Here is a 22,167-nt window from a genome sequence, read left to right as displayed (position 1 = left end):
ACCAGTTAAAGATAAGTTAAATATATATTTTTTAAATCTTTGAAGTATTTTTTAATGCCGTTAAGAGTTAAGAAATACTATTAAAGTTCAAAATTCATTTTTTATGTCCATTGTCTGTGGTGAAGAACAAATAAAATAGAAGTTTAAATTGTAAAAGTATTTAAATTAATTACTTTTTTAAAAAACTTCTCAAAAAATTTAAAAAAACCCAAAAGTGGGCTAAATAATGGGTTTTTTTTAAATGGATTTTTTCAAAAAAACCCCATTGGGTCCAATCCGGCCAACCCTGGTTGGAAATAAAAATCGAAATCTAGGACATCACAAAGACATTCCTAATAAGCTTTTTGGGCATCAAAAGAAAAAGCCTAGGTGATATTTTTTATAAATCGAATGAGTTTGCAATAAAAAAACTTTTGTAGAGAATAGCGTTTAGTCATTAAACTATCTAGATCAGATACTTAGCCACGATGTATGGCGAGATCCTTGGTTTCGTTTCTTTTTGGAAAAGAAAAGACTGCTGAATCAAAGCTTTGAAAATCTCTTCCAGCATTTATGTACTTTTTCAATGAACTGCAACAGGGACTGCTTAAATTTAATTTTTAATATTTGTTTATGAGTCACATAGTTTGATTTCTTGTTCAAAAAAATTTGCTATGACTGATAAGATGTAAAAATACTGTATTGCTGAGATTCCTAATGCTTTCATTTTATACCAAAGAAACACTTTTTGATAGGTGCATAGTCAAAATATGTTTTATGACTGGCATACCTGCCAAGCCTTCGGGATTTCCCGGAAGTTTTACGGATTTTTATGTCTTTCTCCGTTTTTTCCGGTTATGAGCAAAATCTTCCGGATTTTTCACGTTTTGTAGGAAAAAAATTGTATCTCGCCAATTTTGGCGCTAACGATTCTTTTGTGGAACGTTTTAGGCCAAGTAGCCAAGGAAAGGTTGCCGTAGGAGAATGGCACCAGAAGAAGTGAGGCAAGATTATGACGTTACGGAGTGATACAGCGCATGACTTCATCGGGATCCAATCAAAGCAAGTGTCGCGCCTGGCAACTAGGGGCACAATTTCGGCGCCGATTATCTTCTCGTTCTCTCAGTTCGAGCTGTTTATGCTTTGTTCTGTTTTTAAAATGAGTACCAAATGTTATTTCCAAACTTTTTAAGAAAGCAATAAAAGTAATATTTACTAAACGAAAGTAAGTTCAATTGATATGAAATTCATAACTAATATATTGTTAAATGTAAAGAGGATAGGGGTCCTGTTTGATTTGATTTTGCGTTAAAATCTTGTGGATAAAAATAACAAAATCTTCCGGATTTTTTTTCTCGGAGGTTGGCAGGTATGGACTGGGATCCTCCACAATTGAGTCATACTTTGAGGGAGAGGGGAGATAGCAAATAGATATCAGAAATTTTAATTTGTTTATAAAAGAATGACATGCAACAAGGGGTAAAGGAGTGACTAGGTGGAGGAGTGAGGTTAAATTTTTTGAAAAAAAGTGTAACGTTATTTATGGACAGATTTAGAATGTTTTCTTACTCAGAGATGTCATAAAAATTTAATAAGGATTTTTTAGATTTAATTTAAGATGGTGTGACTTAATGTGCATTTTTTCTTATTTCCAGGGGGATGTGCCATCTAGTCCGGAAATTCACTTTGAACCAATTGTAAAGTTGCCCTTGGTGGAAGTCAAAACATTGGAAGAAAATGAGGAGACATTATTCCAAATGTAAAGTTATAAATTTATCACTTTATTTCACTAACTTCAGTTTAGGGCTGTTCAATGTAGGAATTTCTACATTGTGATGCATGGCCAACCTTACATCGAAATGTTGCGATACATCACGATTAGAGATGGCACAAAGCGCTGAATACTGAAGCTGTGGCCAACTAATAGCCGGAGCTACAGCCAAAGTTTCAGCTGCTCTGTATTCTGTTTGTTAAGTTTTAGAATGTAATGCACAATAAATCCATATAACATCATGTAATTGTCCATGTACTTTACTACACTCTTAGTTTTTGCAACATTTTCAGCTTACTGTGTTTTTTTAAACTAATATGTATCGCTAATTAAGATTTTACTTTTATTTTGCACTGGTAGTGTCAAAAAAGCACATGTTTCTAATTTTTCATTAGAATAATTAATACAAAGCATTATTTGGATTACTAAAGGCATGCTCTACAATTAAGTTAATATTTATAATGACCCAACTGATATGATCAAATATTAATCTATTATTTCAAGAATTAACCTAGAAAATTTTTTGCATTAACTTTTTAATGTCCGGTGCCCCCTCCAAAAATTTTTCCGCCTCTGTCCTGTACTTGTCACAAAAAAAAATCAAGTGGTATAACTAATACAGGGTTCGTATGCCCTTGAAAAACCTTGGAAAAGCTTTAAAACCTTGAAAAAGTTGCTTAGTGCTTAAATTCTCTCAAAAATCATCGGATTGTGCTTTAAAGTTTTGAAGTATTTCACCAGTGCAATTTTCTGAACATGTGTTCAATATGAAACGTCTCAAAAAAATAGCTTCTGTGTTTGGGATTTCAATTCTTTTGCATCGTGTAAATATTTTGATGTTTTTTACAACCTTAAAGATATTTTGACATATGGTACCTTAGATTAGTTTATTTTTGTTTAAAAATTGGTTGGTGACTTCAAAAACTCCTCTCTGGCAATGCCATTGAACTTGGGTATTTTGGTTTCTTCCCATAAAAGTTAAAAGCACTCATAAAAGTTTTTTTTTTTTTAAATAATAATTTGCTGAATCTAGAAAATGTACTTCTTTGAATGTGAAGATTGCAAAATTAAATCTCTTGGGATCTGCTTCTCTTTATGACTGAACTTTTCAGACATTTTCAGAAAAACTTTCAACACAATACAGTCGACTCCCTCTACAACGAGTTCCGACTTACGCGAAATGTCTATAAGGCGATTTTTTTCACCAGTAAAGAATTTTAGACCTAACCTGAATTCCTAGCGCAACACGAAAATTTTCGGAAAGGAATCGTGGTGTGTAAGTATCGGCTTTGTTATTGGCTACTAAATTTTTCTTTTCCTTCATTCCTTTAGCATCCTGAGAGCAGAATTTTCCACACTATTGCTTATACAAATAACTACTCCTCATTTTTCATTCTAAATGTGAAAGTTGATAAAATATAATGACACCTAAGAGCGATGTTTCATCTAAAGTTTGTGAAGATAGAAAGAGAAAGTTTCTGACAATTGAAGAAAAGCTAAAGCTTATATGCTTGAATATGCTATAAAATGCGTCGAAGACAGCACGACACAATTAGTTATGAGTGAATCTTCCATCTGTACAATTAAAAGTCAAAAACAGGAAATCCGTAAAAGTAGTATCTAAGCAAAATGCAAAAATTATGAAAATGGAAGCTGCTCTCCTATTGTGAATTCAAGAAATCATTAAGTGGTGTTTTGTCTTAGATGGAAACGTTATAAAAGAACTAATGAAGTAACTGTATTGTTTATTTAACAACATATAAGAATAACAGTTTGATCACACAGCATTCATCTTAGTTTTTTAAAGTTACAATTATCATTACTGGATCTACTGTACATTACTACTATAGTGCATTTGTTTTTCTTACTACATACTGTACGTACCGTAGTGGCTTATTTTATGTCTTTCTTTCCTATTAATCTTTGATTTTGTGCATCGTAGAAGTATTTTCTGTAGAATAAAACTTTTTTTTTTATTTTTAAATACAAATAAAAACTAAGAAACAGTAATGTATAGTTAAGAAATGGTTTTTAACAGTTTGAGGTGGTGTTTACAAGTGTCTAAAATAATTGGGTATGTTTGTAAAAAGTTTTACACATACCCTTTTCTACAACGCGAAATTTCAACTTGCGCTAGTGGTCTTGGAATGCATCCCTTGCGTAAGTCGGGACTTGACTGTGTAGATCTTTCATCAAAGTGTCTCTTGTAGAAAAAGCAATTTTGTTTTCCTATACTTTATTGTATTATTGTCTTTGTTTGCAGTAGGTGAAATCTGCATACAATATTTTTATACAAATTAATGATATTGCCTTGAAAAAGAATTTTTTTTGCCTTGAAAAGTGCGTGAATTTTTGTCTCCCTGTAATAGTGGTTTGAGCAAATACCAAATATTCAGCAAAAAATTAAGAAAAACCCTTAATACTGTATTTTCCTGTATATTATCCGCTGCAGCATGTAATACAATAAAAAAAAGGAAGTTTTGATGTAACATACAATTTTAGCAACTAATAAAAAACAGGAAGAGGTATTAAGACATATTCTTTATTTAAAAAAATAATAATCTAAAAAATTAAGATTCCTTCTCGAAATTGTCATAAAAGTATGCTAATTACTTGGAGAACAAAGAGTCAAGAAAGGAGCAAATGGTCTAACCTTGTGCAAATGAAGGCTTCATCCTTTACTGAATGTTGTTTAGTTTACACTAGCTTACTACGCGGGTGCAGAATATGTCTGATCCCGCGATCTAGGATCGGGGGAAAATTTGAACCATCTAGAGAAATTTTGCAGATTTGATTTTTTTTTTTTTAAATTCCGATTTTTTTCTGCAAGCGTCTTTTGAATGCATTTTCTTTTGCATCACTACTCTTTATATTTACATCAACTATTTGTTGGATAATAATTTACATTTAATGACAAATATTAGATTTGAGATTTTAATTAAAACTTACATGTATTTACTTGATTTACGTTTTATATACCGAGTTCTACAAGCTGTTAGTTCATAAGATGCAATACTTCTTTTCCCCAAAATTATCTCTTCCTATAGTAATAGAAATGAATCCTATAGTTATGATCTGAAACATTAAAGCATATTCTAAAATTTTGAGGAAAATTTCATGTAGATTGGGGGATATGTTGGAGTTAAAGCACAAAACTCGTGGTCGCCAGTCGCCAAATGCGACCAATTTTCAAATTTTGGCAACCATTATTTTCACTTCAGTCGCCAATATGGCTACCATTCGCAATGCAACCTTCCCTGACCTATAGTCTTGACATATGACCTTTCCCCAAATTCTTTTGTCCACTAAAAGTTTGGCTATCGGATCGCCGAGGATGAAGGAGGGAAGGGGGGGGGAGCATCGTCTAATTGTGGTATGTGTTCTTGTTCTGAATAGAAAACAAAAATCGCAATCACGACGGCAAATTCGTTACAAAACTTCTATTTCAAAAACTCGGCTTTCTTTAAACGCGATCGTAAAAATAGACAAATTTCATACACCAATTTAGTAAATTATGCTTTTTTGATCTTAAATTCATTTTTCAACTTTATTTCTCCTTAACAAATGGCTATTTTTTCGTTTTGCGGTATTTTTAAACTACGCGTTTTCAAAATGGCGTCGCGTTGTTATTATTAATTTTTACCAGTTAAGACGAAAATGTCCTTTCCAAAATAAAAAGAATTGAAAAGAATTAATCTTGTACATTTGGGTTACATATGAATAAACAAAAATGGCGCCTTTGAGTCAAAATGCACCGAGACAAGGTAAAAACGATATCGCTAAAAAAATTTTTTTTTGCAAGATTTTTTGTTTTAATCATATTGTTTGTTTTTCCTTTTTAAAATATAAAACCTACTGGAGGAGAGGACATATCCGTTTATTTACTTTATTTCTCCTTAAAAAAGTTGTTATATTTAAGTTTCGCGGAAATTTTCAAAATGGCGTCCCGCGTTTTTAAAATGGCGCCGCGTTGTAGATTGTCCATTTTCACCAGTTAGAAGAGGAAAATGTGTGTTCCGAAATAAGTAAAGAGAAGTACAATCGTATTTATAAAACACATAAATAATAATAAAAAAAAATGGCACCCTTGCGTCTAGAGAAGGTGGAAAGAATACGGCTGAAACTCTTTTTCTTCTGCTGGATCTTTTATTTCATTTTTTGTTTTTTTTTTCGTTATGTTTTGTATTGTTTACCTTTCTTTTATTTATTCATTTTTTGACACTCAGGCTTCGATTTTTATAAAATTCTGCATGCATTTGTAAAAACAAAAAAATATTTTTGTAGAATCGCAAATGGTTTAGGTTTTACATTCTGTTCAAGTTTTTGGTATTTTGTTGTTTTCTTTATAAAGGAACTAATTCGTGTTTTGGTTGAAAGCTATGATGTTTCTAGAAGTTTTGAAAGCTGAAAAAATTAATAATAATAATAATCTTTTTTATTTATTTATTTTTTTATCGTGATGTGTTTTGCTTAAAGATAAATTAATGCAGATTATAGTTTGCAAAAGATGTGTTAAATAATATCTGGGCAGAGGTGCCCGTTCCCCCCAAGTTCAATCCCCCCCTCCAAAATTTTTCCTCAACCATCTTTTCCTTTTTTATTTTTAGCTCGCTTTTTATTTTATTTATTTTTTTTTAAATATTTTTTATTTACTTATTTATTTTTAATTATTATTTTATAAGAAACGTTCTTTGCTACGCCAATGACGTATACACACATACTAAATAAATAAACGGAATAAAATAAATTAAAAAATTTAAATTAAAATAAAGTTCGGCTATCATTTTTTGAGATTTGGCTACCATTTTGTGAGGATCTGGTAGCCATTGGCTACCAATTCAAAATTTGAGTTTTGAGGCATAGTGGAGTTAAAAATATTTTCTGCATCCCTGACTGACTACCCGGTGTTGCCTGAGTGCTTCTCCAATGCAGCATATCTTTTAGATAATTAAATGGATGAATTCTATCTAAAAGAAGTAAAAAGCTGCATTCACACCACTCTAGGCTCAAATCTTCAGAAGACCAAATAGCACAGAAAGTCGAGCATTTGCAGAAAAAATTGCATCAAGTAAAAACGAAAAAGCATGAGGCATGTTATCGGGGTTCTGTCAATGATATTCTTTGGTTCTGTCATGTCCACTGGCATTGTTGTCCCTGGTTGAATCAGACGAACGGTACATCCAATGTCTTAATGGCAGAGACAAATGATTGTCTTGCACATCTTGTGGGACAACCTTTTACGTGATGCTTCAAGCCTTTGAAGATTTTGTTTACCCCAAGACATTAAAGCATGCTATAGTACTCGTCACATACATTTTATTCTGGAAAAAAGAACATGGAATGTCTTCTTAGAAAGAGTCGTGAGTAAAATTCAATAGCTTTTATCAGTTACCAATAAATGCAAAGTATGACACCGTTACAAGATTCCGTATAATCCGCATCTCATTCATTTTACACTTCTTTAACAGATAATCGGCAGATTACATACAGGAAAATACGGTAATAGGTGATGGAATTGTAGTTAATCTTTCAAAGACTCAGTCAACACATAATTTAAATATGTAATATCTATCTATATTAAAAAAGTGTTCGTATGTAATACTTTAGAAGTTTTGAAATGTGATATTTATTCTGTTAATATTTGATATCTTAAAATATACTCATGTAAGCAAAAATTTTACAACTTAAAATAGTAACTGTTTGTGAGGAAAACTTTTTCTGAAATTAACCGATACATACAACTTAACATTATTCTTTCTTAAATATTTTTTACTTATCAAAAAGAAAAATCGAAATGTATTCTTCCAAACTAGTTAATATGCTGATGTAGTACTTCTATTGTAATTAATTATACATTTTTGTTTTTCAAGTAATTAGGAAAAAAAATGAATGTTTTATTTTAAAGAATCTCCAGTTGATGTCTATAATGTGTTAATTTTCTTATAGGAGAGCAAAATTGTTCAGATACGATAGCTCAACAGAACCTCCAGAATGGAAAGAAAGAGGGACTGGTGATGTGAAAATTCTGAAACACAAATCAGATGATTATGTTCGTATATTGATGAGGAGAGAAAAGACATTGAAAATATGTGCCAACCATTACAGTATGTATTTTTGGAGATTTAATCTCTTACTGAAGACATTCTTATGATCTTTTTGCCCTCCCAATTATTTCAAATTTAAATAGTCCATATACATAAAAACACCAAGAAATAACTATACGACTGTGCTGTACATAAAAGTTCAAGATTGGTAATCAGGGTTCACACTAAAGAGAACAACAGTGAGGTGGGATCTCTCACTCTAACCAAAACTTTTAAGTGGTATTTTTAAAATTAAACATTTTAAATAATTTATTTGAACGAAGTAATTGCATATCATGTTGCTAAAAACTTATTTAATGATTGTGACAGTGTTTCTCCCACACTTTTTAGGAAGGTCCCACGAAGTTCATAATTTTTCTGAAGGGGGTCCGTGGGGTCTGAAGTTTAGGACAAGGGGCAGATACAGGGGGGGGGGGGCGGTCGTCCCCCCTGGAGCCAAGAGATGAATAACCAGCCACCTACCGAAATTAACCCCAAAAAAAAGAATATTCGCGAAACAAAATATTCTTCAGAGGCAAAAGAACATTCTTTCTTGCCTTCATAGGAATAAGAATTTATAAAAAAAAATTTCTTCTTTGTTCGGATTGAATTTTGGCTTGAAAATATGATGAAACAAAAACCTCAAGATCTTCACCAGGAAAGAAAAAGTCTAACGGGCTAAAATGCAAATCATAAAGGTGAAAGGGGGAAACATAACTTTCGCAATCATACGTTCAGAGCCGCCGATTTTTGATGATGCCAGTCATTCTGTAAGGCGTCACTATAGGAAACAGGGGGAAATGTTTCAGTCATTGTCTCTCCTGAACACTGGTTACATCTAACTTCCAAAAGTTGACCATGTCCAAAAGAAAACAAATCAATTTATCAGGATTTTTCAAGAAGAAAGAAGACGAAGAAAAAACCCATGAAACTGGTGAGCTACCAGATGTTGTTGGACAAGGTACGTTTATGTATTTTGTATTTTCGTTTCGTTTTTTCTTTTTTCTGATTCGACAAGTTTTGGTCTGTATGTGAGTGTGCTTGCATAGATATTTTTAATGCATCATAAACACATGCATTAAAAATCGAAAAGACGGCTCAAAAATATTGTGAACTGTAATTGACGGTTTGTGTTTTAAGCCTTTGAAAACCTTGTTGTAGCCCTTGCTGTAGCCTTGTAGGCTTGTTGTAGCCTTTGAAAACACGAAACCTAAGTTCCGGGATAATAATATTTATCAAAAATTTATTAAATTAGAAAAAACAAAATTGCATAGATTGACTAGGGCCACTCTAGCTGAGGTCAGTTTTATATTTTCTCTATGTATTAAAAAAAGTAAGGTCAAAGAAATAATGAAAGGAAGTCTGTGGCGGGCTTGCGTCCAGGATACCCCATGCGCACCTACAGCCTTGAAATTTTGTACAAAATTACTTCGATCCTCCTCTCCCCAGGGTTTGCACCTAGGGTTTTATGTTTTAAACTTCGAATTAGATTTTTTGTAATTAATTTTTACGGCATGAATTTCACATTAATTGCCTATTACCGGGATGAAAGATTTCCCAAACCCCCTAGCATTCGATGTCGTTCAAAAGACGTTTTTTTCTGAATCAGATGCAGCTTGTTCCAATATTATCAATGAATTAAAACAACTCAATCATTTTTATCTGAGGAATCATACGATCTTGGGTTGGCTTTGACTTACTATTTAATTTTATGATTTAGAAAGAATGGTTTTTCAAAAAATCTGCATATTTTACTTCTAAATGCGTAAAACTTTTATTTTTTACAGCATATTTATTTTACTCTTGCCTTGTATTATTTCAGATGTGAGTTTAAAAAATGTGAAACGTACGAAAGTTGTTGAAAGTTGTTGTATTACACACACACTATATATATATATATATATGTGTGTGTAATGTTTGTGTATGTACGAGCAAATCAGGATAAGACGCTAACTAATAAGGGGTAAATAATAAAAATCGATCGCCCCCCCCCCCCTTGAGAAGTTTCTGGATCCGCCCTTGGTTTAGGAACCTCTGATGTGCATAATAACTTTCCCCGAAGAAACACTTAGACATGAGTTAGACGTACATTATTTACCCTAAGTATTTTAAAAAGTCGCTAACACTTTCTAATAATTTTGATTCATTAAACGAGTATGGCTTATTTAAGTACTATAATTGATATACTAATATTTAAGCAACGAATACATAAACTAAAAGTTACTTCTTGTGCTAAATAATGTTTGTAAGCAGATATACAAAGTAAAATAATTATGTTCTGAAATTTTTGACATTTCTACTTTTTTTAAAAAATTTCTAGTTTTGGTTCCTAAATTTAAAAAAAAAAAAAATGAATTAACCATAAAAAGTGGGGGGCGACTGCCCCTTTCCTTTCCGCCACTGCCAGTATGTGTCATTAAAACATTACATATTGATAAATTATACAGCTGTGTGTCTTCTGAATCACTTATTTTCCCCCTAGTGCATCAATTACAGTGTGAGCATATGCTGAAAAAAAGCAGTGGCACTTGGAAGAGAATCAATTTTAAGTTTTCCTCATCGGGTAAGGGGTTAAAAAAAGCTTGGTGCACGTGTTTCCATTTCTTTTAATGAGTTTAGTAGGATTTATTTTTATATGCGTTGTTTTATTTTTTCTTCATTTTATGCATGACATTTTTTTAAGGGACATTGGAAGCCATGTCCCTCTATGGCTCACACGCAAATGTCACGGTAGTTTCCTGTTACCTCATGAAATTGGAAAGGGAATGTAATATATAGGGTGTCTCTGCATATGGAAAGTCAAAGATTTCGACAATGATCAAAAATGGTCATGGAAAGTCATGATTTTCAGCAAAAAATGCTCAAAAGTCATGGAAACTGACATCTGGTCATGAATTTTGGGTTCAAGAACATGCATCTTTATCAAATTCTACAAACTGGGTGAAAAATTTATGCAACTTAACAATTTCTTACGCTTTTACCCGTCAATCCCGATTTTTTCACACATTTCAAAATCCTATGTTTATGGTTTCGTGTTTAGCATTATTTTTAACCTCCTTATTTATCTAATTGTGTTGTTGAGGACTTATTTTGGAGGTATAATTTTAAGTCATTTGTGTGCATCCATGTTGATTCAAGAGACTCATAAAAATTGTCATCAGTTTTTAAAAGTGTCTTAAGTTAATGAACATTTTAGAAAATGAAATTGGTCTGAAGAATTAATTAAGGCCATTTAGAACATCGATAAAATACAGAAATAAGGTAATTTTCAATCGGGAATTTTTTCAATATTTGTAGCCTATCCTAAAACTTGGGCGGTAGCATACCTGGTTGGTTATGTTTGGTAAGTTAATTATTAAGTGCTATAATTTAATATTTTATTTTTTCAGATTATTTGTTTTTTCTTGTAAACGTAAATTTTAGTATTCACTAAATTATTGCTCAGAGATTTTTTTAGAGAACTACTTGCTTTAAAAACTAATTTATTTTAGATTCGTTATTTGTATATAAAATAAAATATTTATTTGAAAAAAAAGGTAACAGAAAAAAATCAAGCTGAAATTCTTCACCGTCCACCAGTAGTTTTACATCATTTTTGCTGCATGTTTGAAGCTTCTCTTATTTTGAAAAATCATTTTGCAACTAAAAATTTTTTTCGGTATTTTTAGTGATTGAAAAATTATTGTGTGTCACATCAAATTTTTCTGAGAAGAAATAATAGGTTTGTTTTCATGTAAATTCTCACCTATATAACAATTTTGTATGATTTATTGGAATCTAAAAAATATTTCCAGAAATTTTAGATTTTTTTAGAAATGTTATGTCCTGGGTAGCAAAATAAAGAAGCAAGTGGAAACGCTAATTATTTATGTATATCACTAGCCATTGTTGCATAACTTGTTTTTTAGTTATAATACAAGGTTGCCACCCCACAGGGAAACCTGAAAAAACGGGAAATACAGGGAATTCAAAAATCAACAAAAACATAGGGAAAATCCAAGGAATTTTGAAATTTTCCTCAAAAACCTGGAAAATACAGGGAAATTTTTTTTTTTTAATTTAAAGTTGCAAAAATCAGTGTCCAAATATATAAACTACCAAAACAAAAATAAATAAATAGTAATAATTATATTGATAATATTAATGAAGTTCAGAAATGAAGTAAAATAAAAAATAGTAATTTTGCTTCATTTTTTTAAAAGTAAATATTGAAATGTTGATCATAAAAACAATCTTTTTATTGTTTTATCTAACACATATCTTGAATTTCATTTAAAGTGTGAAATTAGTTGTCAATATTCATTGTTCTGCTTAGCTTTTACACTTTTAGGTCCAGGTAATGAATGGTTAAGAGAAGGCTTTTTTTTAACCTTGCATAAAAAGTTAAATATATTCAATCACCATGCTATTGTTTCAGTTATTACAAATTCTTATTTATTTATTAAAATATTTATTGTTTCGATTTTATTTCCTGTGGTGATTAATCAAGATATTAATTTTCTTTTTCAAACATCAGTGTTCACTCGTTTGTAATGTGTCATTTTCATACAGGGAAAACACAGGGAATTTTTTTTCTAAGATTGAGTGTATCATTAGAATTGTCAGTGTCTGTTACGGGGGGTCCGATCTTTTTTCGAAATTGAACAAATAAAAATTGAATTAACTAATTAAGAGGATCCAGAAGCAGCCAAAAGTTAGATGAGATGCAGCTGCACTAGAGAAAAATATTTTTAAAAGTCTAAATACATTAAAAGGCCCAGAAAAGAGTTAACCTGAGAGCGATGTCTTAAGCATGTCTTACTGGTGCCGTTACCCTTTGTCAAAAACATAATCAGGTGGTTTCAATTAATTTTCACAAAACATTAATTTAGATATTCTTGTGAAAAACTTTTGTTTGTTGTGGAAAAATTGCTTCCGGTGAGTCATGAAAAGTTATGAGCAAAAGTCGGGGGAAAGTCATGGATTTCAAAACTTGAAATGTAGCAGATATCCTGAATATAACAAAGTAGAACATTACAAAAGTTGGAAAAAATTAAGATTTGATCATACCGAAGTCTTGTAAAACTCTAACTCTTATGTTTTTCTTGAAAAATTCCCATACTTCGTCCCAACTAAATGTCAGATAAATGAACCCGTTTTCTGTACTAAGTGTCATCGAGATTTGGTAGACATTAGACCCCAAAAGAAATGTGAATTCTACCCTCTCAGCAGATGTGAGGAAGGGAAACTGTAGATTTCTGAGAATAAAATAAGAATTAACACTTTTATGTGGGTCATTGCAAGATAATTTTTCTACAGATGTACATAAACTTGTTATTTATGTAAGTGCTACAACTAGTATTCCTTGTATTTACAGAAAAACATACACTGAAATGATCGACAATAAATGCAGAAGTTTTTAAATAAACAATCACTTCTTTGTCTTATTCCAATTGCTTGTTTTTATCATGGATGTAGGAATAGCAGGATGAAGCACGGGGAATTTCTGGAACGATAACTGTAACCGGCCGCCATCTTATGTGTATCGGGAAACTGTCTGCAGTGTTTCAGATACAGAAGTTTGTCGAGCTTTTTTATCGAATTTCAAACGAATTTCGACTTTATGGCGTCTTGTGTAGCCTTCGACTGCACTAATAATGCACGTATGAAGAAGATTCCTTGCTAATTCTGCATAAATGGATAATTAATTTCTTCCATAATATATGATTCAATAACAGATAATGATAATAACATATTGTGTCATAAATATTCCTGCATTTATCTTATTTACAAATACAAACCCGAGTTGCTTAAAATATCATTACAAATTAAAATTTATTGATGTGATTTGCTGCTACCCTTCAGTAACTTATAAACAATTCTATCAATAAAATTGTGAAATGAAATTCGAAACGTCAGATGCTTTCATTTTTTGTTATTAAGTGCAAATTGAACTTTGATTACAAAGATTTATTTTGAATAGGTTCACTTTTAAATCAATATTCATTATATCATCTGGTGTAAAAATTAGAAATTAAAATGCTGCAAAATATAAAATCCAAGTGCTTTTCTTAAAGTAAAAAATAATAAAACTTTAGCTGGATACTTTATGAATGGAGGTTACTACATTCATGATTTTAAGTAAAAAAAAAAAAAAAAAGCAGCTAATGTAAACTAGTAATAAATTAATGTTTTACATTTATTACTAATTATCGTTATGGATTTTTTCTGGTTATTGTGTCATATTTGTTTATAATAGTAAAGCTAATATAATTTAGTCAGAAGATTTAATAAACATTGAAAAGCAACAAAATTTAAAGTTTAAGGTCTGAGCATTTTTTCAAACATTAAATTATTTTAAATGTGATAAAACTAATAAGTAAGAATTTTAATTAATATTGTGACATGGTACAATTATACTGATACTTTTATTCACTGCATAAAAAAAAAGTTTCTTTGGGAATTTTCGAACTTTTAAATTTGTTAACTATTCGGTTGCCGAAATATGGAAGTACTCTGCCTAACCAAATATTTGGTTTGTCTGCTGTTATGCAGTATACCGAATACCAACCAAGTATTCCGTGCAGCTCTAAATTAAATAAGGAAAGACTGAATCATCAAAATTCAAAGAACTGGTTGCGTAGGTTTTCAAGATGCTATTTACATTTAATTTACATGGGAATCCTTTTTAAAAAACAATCTAAATTTTGTTACAGTTTTATTTTAGTTTTAACCTCATTCTGGCAACTTTATCAAAATTAGTTTTTCATTTATGTTATTCCTTTATTTATCTTTGTTGATTTCTAGCTGCTTTTTTTCATTGTGCTGTATTCTAATTTTATAATCTGGACACAGGCTGCAAATTTTTGATAATTCTCTATTCTTATCTTTGGGAAAGTCATTGTGTTTTATTAATAAAAATTGAATTTTAAAACCGGTTTATCATTCATTTGTCACTAAATTAATTTTAATTAACTTAAGACATTAATTATACAACTAAGTTTATTCTTTGGAAATTTAAAGCTTAAAATATAACTGTGCTGTGCATTATTTTTTTTTATTTCTTAGGTAGGCAAAAAATACTTTCATTATCAATTTGAGCTAGAAAAGTAAAACACGCGAAATCTTCGCCCGAGTAGACGAGTCTTTTCCCCTTTTCTCACCACCCAACATGGCCCCCGCTCTCTCACAATTACTTCAAACGGGACAATGGGAGTAGATGCGGCATGTTCCCTCCTGTACTCCTACTTCCATGGTTTTTATAACTTTTTGAAATCCTCTGTCTCTGTAATTTTTCTTATTTTCATGAAATTCAAGCCAAGACTTGTTTGACTGTATTATGTTATATTTTTTCAGTTTTACCGCAAATGGAGTTGAAACCTAACAGCACAAGTGACAGAGCTTGGGTATGGAGCACATTATCAGATTTTGCTGATGAAGAGCCTAAACCAGAACTTCTTGCAATCAAATTCGCAAATGCGGAAAGTAAGTATTTTATTTCTACTCTTATTTCTAAAATTGATAAATCCATAAATTTAACGTGTCAAAATAATTATAATATTGAAATTAAACTTTATAAAAATTCAAAAATAGCTTTTGTGATTAGTCTTATGCATTTATATTATAAAAAGTTTAGAAAAAGAAGTGAAATGTTAAATAATATTTTTGAATGAAAAAAAAAAAAAAATAAATAAAAGATAAAATAAAATTGATTCTTTTCTGCTCATGCAACTAAATTAAAAACGTGACCAGGGTAGCGACAGGAACTGTAAAAAAAAGTTCCCTGATTTCCCTGATTAAGTTCAGCAAATTTCCCTGATTTACGTTACCAGTAATAATGTTTTTCTTTCTTTGCTCTACTTGAAATCCATTGTATGTGTGTATAAAATGCAGTATTTTAAACGTTTTAAGTTGTGTAAATTTGTTGAACTAAAGATATATTTTTAAAAAATGCTACCTTTTTCATAAAATGATTAAAAAAAACATATCTAGTCAATTTTTTTGGAAAAAAAACCCTGCGAAGCAGTATATTAAATTTTTCTACATAAAGAGATTAGAGAAAATTAAAAAAAAAAAAACTTTACTTCCAAAAACCACTTTGCATAAGAATTTTAAGAAACTATTCAAACTACTCTGAAAAACATGTGTATTTATGATAGAACTAAAAAGTAATTGAAATTATTTTGAACTAAGTTTTCAAACAGTATAATAATTGTTGCAATAATAACAAGTAATAGTGAAAGAATAGAAGTAATGTAGTTATTCTTATATAACTAATTGATATATTTATGCAAAACAGATGAAACCAGTTGACATCCATTCATGGGGAGCTTTTCTATAATCAAGAACATAGATTTTAATGAATGAATACAGCATTTTAACAATAAAAAATAAAGATATTTAAAGTAAGAAAAAACGTCAAAAAAGCACAAATTGCCGATTACAGCAGACACGTGTTTCGGCGTTTCAGGGAACGTCTTTCTCAATGAAAAAAGTAATGAGCTTATGGACGAAAAGACATCAGACAAAAGATATTTACTTAAGCACACAAGTTAACTCTATTTCAAATGATTTTAACAGTATGTAATGAAAAAAATCTTAGATTGCTTTTGTAACAAACAACTTTGAAATGCAAGAAAAAAAAAAGAAAAAGAAAGCAATTAGTTAATTTCAAAATATATAAAAGAAGAATACAACTTGATTATAAAATTAATGAATCACTTAAGTCTGAAGAAAAGAAAACCTTTATAATCCAGGGTTCGTACGCCCTTGAAAAACCTTGAAAAGTGCTTGAAAGAAAAAAGTTCATTTTCAAGTGCTTGAAAACCTTGAAAAAGTTTTAAAACCTTGAAAAAGTTTCTTAGTGCTTAAATTCTCTCAAAAATCAACGAATTGTGCTCAAAAGTTTAAGAAAAGTATTTCACCAATGCAATTTTCTGAACATGTGCTCAGTATGCAACATCGCGAAAAATTGCTTCCGTGTTTGGGATTTCAATCCTTTTGCATCTTGTAAATATTTTGATGCTTTTTACAACCGAAAGATATTTTGACATATGGTACCTTAGATTAGTTTATTTTTTGTTTAATTTCATTAATTAACAAAGAAATTAATTTAGAAACCATGACAACATTGATCTTACTCGGGTTTCGCAGAAAATTACTCTTGTGTTTGAAATTTAAATCTTTTTGCATCCTGCAAATATTTAAATATTTTGGCTAATCAAATGTTATTTTCGCATATGCTACCTTAGATTAGTATATTTTTGTTTAATTTTGATAAAAAACAAATAAATTTATTTCATGGGAAACATGCCACGTCGAACGAACTCAGACTTCGCGAAAAATTGCTTCTCGTGTTTGAAAATTTAATCTTTTAGCATCTTGCAAATATTTAAATATATTCACTCATCAGATGTTATTTTCATATTTGCTACCTTAGATTAGCATATTTTATGTTTAATTTTAGTAAAAAATAAGTTTTTTTTATGGGAAACATGACAACATTAAACTTAATTCGCGAAAATTTGCTTCCCTTGTTTGAGATTTCAATCATTTTGCATTTTGTAAATATTTTTATATTTTTGGCAATTAGTAGTTATTTTGACACTGCTACATCCGATTAGCTTATTTTATTTTTTATTTTAATAACTAAGGAGTTAAAGAATTTATTACCTTGGTCTTGTTTAATTATTTGCTTATTTATTTTTGCAATTTCGAATTTGATTATCTTTACCTAATTTTTGGTCATAACAGATTTTTTGAAAAAAATTCAAATTTCAGTAGTTGAGCACCTAACAAATTAACTTAAAGTTTGTATTTTAAATATAAAGTTGATTTATATAATTTTATTGAGTTGAATTTTATTTATAAGTACATCATTTTTTTTTATGTGTGCTAAAATAATTAAGGTGTATAAAAGGGTTGGTTGTGTTATGATTATTCACTTGAAATCCAGTAGTGTTCGTTTTTATGCTTTTACCTCCCTATATCTCCAATTTTCCCCTTTTCCTCAAATGTTCAAAATTACTACTTTATTAAGGTTGTGGGTACTTGGAGCAGCTTACTGAAAGAGGCTTTAATCAGCAAAGGGGTAGATAGCTTAAGGAGGGTCATTGATCTTCATTTGGATCTAATAAATTGACCAGGACCAGCCTAGCTAGGCCCAGTGCCTGTTGCTGGTTATCAACAGGCACTGTGCATGGTATTTCTATGCAGACTATTTTGACTTAATAAACTATTTTATGAATTGTATGCATAGCAAAAGTTATTGTTGTAAGTATGTATATTCAAGTAATAGGGGTCTTAGTTTTAAAAATTATCCCCCCCCCCCCCCTCGCCCCATTTTGCTCTTTGAAACTTTCAGGTAATTTTTTATGAACTCACCTTTCACAATCACACATGAATATTATCGCCTTTCTAAATTTAAATTCTAATTTCAACAATAACCCATTTGTTCCCAAAATAAAACTACTTTTGTCATAATATATGTCAACTTCTTGTGAATCTTTTCAATTTCGAAATATGGCTCTATAAATCTGAACTTGCACATTTATTGACTATTGTAAGTTAATCAATGAAAGCTGAATAGGCTCAGGTTTGCATTCAGAGTATTTATCACTGCTTAAGCTGCTTTTGTATATTTTGAGGTGTAGAGACTGGACTGTGGACCTTTCATAAACTTTTCTTACTTCCTAATTTTTAAATTTTTCGAAGATAATTGAAATGCCTTATTGGCTGAACAACTAATACATACTACATACGAATAATTGATTTGCATACTTATAAATGATTTGCAAACCTAATATTTTTAGAACTAAATAGTGCAAACTGAAATAACTTTCTGGGTAGTGTTTGTCCTAACCGCCCTCATATTGTAATAAACCACTGTATAACTATTGGAAATAAATGTTGAAACCCAGGGGGGGGGGGAGTGACTTCAAAAACTCCTCTCTGGCAATGCCATTGAACTTGGGTATTTTAGTTTCTTCCCATAAAAGTTAAAAGCACTTATGAAAGGTTTTTTTTTAAAGTATTAATTTGCTGATTCTAGAAAATATACAAACCTCTGACTGCTGCAGCCTTTGAAAAACCTCAAAATTGAACCTTTTGGTATCTGCTTCTCTTTATGATCGAACTTTTCAAACATTTTCAGAATAACTTTCAACGCAGTAACTTTCAACGGTCTTTCATCAAAGCGTCTCTTGTTGTAGAAAAAGCAATTTTGTTTTCCTATACTTTTTGTATTATTGCCTTATTTCTATGTGTTTGTAGTAAATGAAATCTGCATACAATATTTTTAGTACAAATTTATGATATTGCCTTGAAAACAAAATTTTTTACCTTGAAAAGTGCTTGAATTTTTTTCTGCCTAAAGGGTATGAACCCTGATAATCTGCGGTGACAACAAATAGTATAACGGCAAAAAACAAAGTTTAGTTCAATTTTAGCAATTAAATTAAAAATGCAAAGAAGTAATAACTTTTAAGCTTTTATAGTATTAATTCAAAAACCAAAGATTTCTTCTTGAAATCGTGATTACAGACGCTAATTACTTCGACGCAATGGAATAAAGGCAAAGGAGCTAAGGCTTTAATGAAGGCTTCCTCTTTGCCTGTATGGTTGTTTATTTTACGTAGCATTGAAAGCGTAAAAGGAAATTTCAAGCTAGATAAATAAACAACTTAACAGACACAAACGCAATTTTAGGAAGTTTATCCTGTGGTTAATAAGTAAGATTCAATACTTTGACGTTGAGGAAAAAAGATGCACAAATATCCGACAGGCAGTGTATAATCGCACCTCATTAATTTTACTTTTTTTTGAACAGATAATTGGCGGAAAATGCGTAGGGAATTAAAGTACTTAATTTTGTAAAGCAAAAAAAAAATTTTTTTTCTTCATAAAATCAATTTTCCCTGATTTTTTGTATTTTTTTCAAAATTCCCTGATATTTCCCTGACTTTTCCCTGATTCATAAAGTTCCCTGACTTTTCCCTGATTTCCCTGATCTGTCGCCACCCTGGTGACAGACCCAAATACACTGACAGAAAAAAAAATCCCAACGCCAAGAAAAAAGTATTGTAGAGTAATGAAATTTGGACAATGCATTTGTCTAGTTCACTTGTTTAATTGATTAAATTTTCAAGATCACATGTTCATTTAATATCAAGAAAATGGATTTCAAATATGGAATGCTGTTACATTAATAGTGGTGTAACCTCCACAATTTTAAAGGCAAACTGACAAGCATGCATGCATTTTGTCATACAGGTGCCAAATGTGACTTTGTGATATGGAATTCTATGCTTGTTGAACTTGTTGTGTCAATACTGGGATGGTCAGTGCTGGCAGTGGATGATGCTAGAGTTGTCCTTCAATGATATCCTATACATGCTTAATTTGAGACAAATCTGGTGATCTCTCGGGCCAAGGTAACGTGTCAATACTACGTAGAGCAGATCACGTTATAACAGTGGTGTGATATCAAGGACCTGTTGGAAAACTCCCCCTTGAGTGCTGTTTGTGAATGGCAATACTACAGGTTGAAGTACCAGACTGACGTACAATTTTGCAGTCATGTGTTTGGAATAACCATGAGAGTGCACCCACTGTCATAGGAAATTGCTCCTCACACCATAACTCCAGTTGTACAGGATCTCTGCCCACCTGGAAAATCTGAGAAAGTCATGAATTTTAATTATGATGAAAAATGAGCATCATGATTTTCATCGATAAAATGCTCAAAATTCATGGAAACCGACAACTAATCATGGATTTTGAGTTCCAAGAACATGCATATTTATCAATTTCCAAAATTTACGCATCTTAGCAGTTTTATGGCCTTGGCTCCCAATGAAAAATGATATTTTTTCTTAATGAAAACTGTATTTTATGTCAGAAGTATAAGTAAATTAAGTAACACTTTAAGCAAGTGTGAATTATAATATTTATTTTTCAGATGCACAAAAATTTAAAGAAGCGTTCAATGCAGCTAAAGAACTTGCTGCTTGCAAATCAATATTTTCAGTCAGGCAGAAGCAAGATGACTCTGATTTTTCTTCATCAGGTATAGTATTCTGTTATTTATTCTTCAGTTCTTTTGCTATGTTTTGTGCATTTTTAAATAGTTTAGTTTTACCTGTTTGAGTTTGAGGTAGTATAGCATATGTACCAGAAGCATTTTTACTTCCTGTTAAAGTAAAGGAAGCATAGTATTCACCAAAAATCAGCCTCAATTTCCATTTTGCTCACTCCGAATGAATACTAAATTTTTTTTCAACCTGATCATGTGTGGATGTATGCCTAAAAACGTTTAGACACCCGAAATATCTATTTTGACGATTCCCGAATTAGTTACAATGAGTTTTTTCGTTACATCTGTATGTATATGTCTCTATATCTCGCATAACTCAAAAATGGTATGTCCTAGAAAGTTGAAATTCGGTATGTAAACTCCTAGTGAGGTCTAGTTGTGCACCCTTTTGGTTGCATTTGGATGTTCCAAAGGGGGTTTTTTACACCTTTTTAGAGGGAAATCATTGTTAATTTCAATGCAAACTCAAGTGGTGTTATAATTTGGCAAACACCTAGCAATGTATCGCCAAGCTTTTGGTCGGCAATTTTTTGCCAACTTGACAACAAATTTGGCGGGGGTTCTTTTTTAGAATTTTAAATCTGAATTCATTTTGGCCAATATTGGCTATATTTCGAGAGTGAACCATTGACTCACATTAAAATGCCCGATATTGGGAAAATTAATCCAGCTTTTTTGCTTCAGTTCGCAACAAACTCAGGGATTTCAAGTGTTTCTTTGCTTACACTAAGGCCCTATTATCATTAAATTGGCGTAAAAGGAAGTCATGTGATGTGCACATAAACTCTTGTTTCCATCAGAATTGAAAATTTTATGCTACAGATATTATTTTTGTAATATCTGTAGCAGAATAATGTGATTCTTCCATGGATCCACATTATTCTGCTCTTATTTCCACTCTTTATTCTGAGTTTATAATTCTTCTACCAAAGATTTGGCCATAGGTGTGAAATTGTTTATGTTGTCTCAAAGCTAAGCTGATGGTGAAAGTTTTCAACCAACTAATTTATTGAGTCATATGAAAAGAAGGGATATCCGAAAGGCAACCTCATAGTTGATCTCTTTTTGCCCCCCCCCCCCCCCCGCTATTGATATCTCTTGGGTTTAATGGGTTTTTTTTTTTCTGTTTTCTCCCTGTTTTCAATTGTCAGATTTCATTTCACTTTCTCTTTTTCTATTCTACAAATTTTGAAATGTGCTATCTTCTTTGCATCCTTAACAGGATTTGAAATTTTTAAATTTCCTTGAATTTAATATATATA

General features: G+C 31.0%; 1 protein-coding gene across 1 annotated transcript in view; it reads left to right on the top strand.

Moving 5' to 3' along the window:
- Positions 1-1,634: 1,634 nt before the first annotated feature.
- LOC129233880 (ran-specific GTPase-activating protein-like) overlaps positions 1,635-22,167 on the top strand; it is a gene marked incomplete at its 5' end in the record, with an annotated part of 32,358 nt that continues 11,825 nt past the window's right edge. The window contains 4 exons of the mRNA XM_054867810.1: positions 1,635-1,738; positions 7,697-7,854; positions 15,169-15,297; positions 20,771-20,878. Of these exons, the coding sequence (XP_054723785.1) occupies positions 1,635-1,738; positions 7,697-7,854; positions 15,169-15,297; positions 20,771-20,878 (499 nt within the window). The remainder of the gene's footprint in view (positions 1,739-7,696; positions 7,855-15,168; positions 15,298-20,770; positions 20,879-22,167) is intronic.

The sequence above is a fragment of the Uloborus diversus genome, unplaced genomic scaffold, assembly GCF_026930045.1.
Source record: "Uloborus diversus isolate 005 unplaced genomic scaffold, Udiv.v.3.1 scaffold_769, whole genome shotgun sequence".
NCBI lineage: Eukaryota > Metazoa > Arthropoda > Arachnida > Araneae > Uloboridae > Uloborus > Uloborus diversus.
This window is presented reverse-complemented; position numbering and strand designations above follow the sequence as displayed.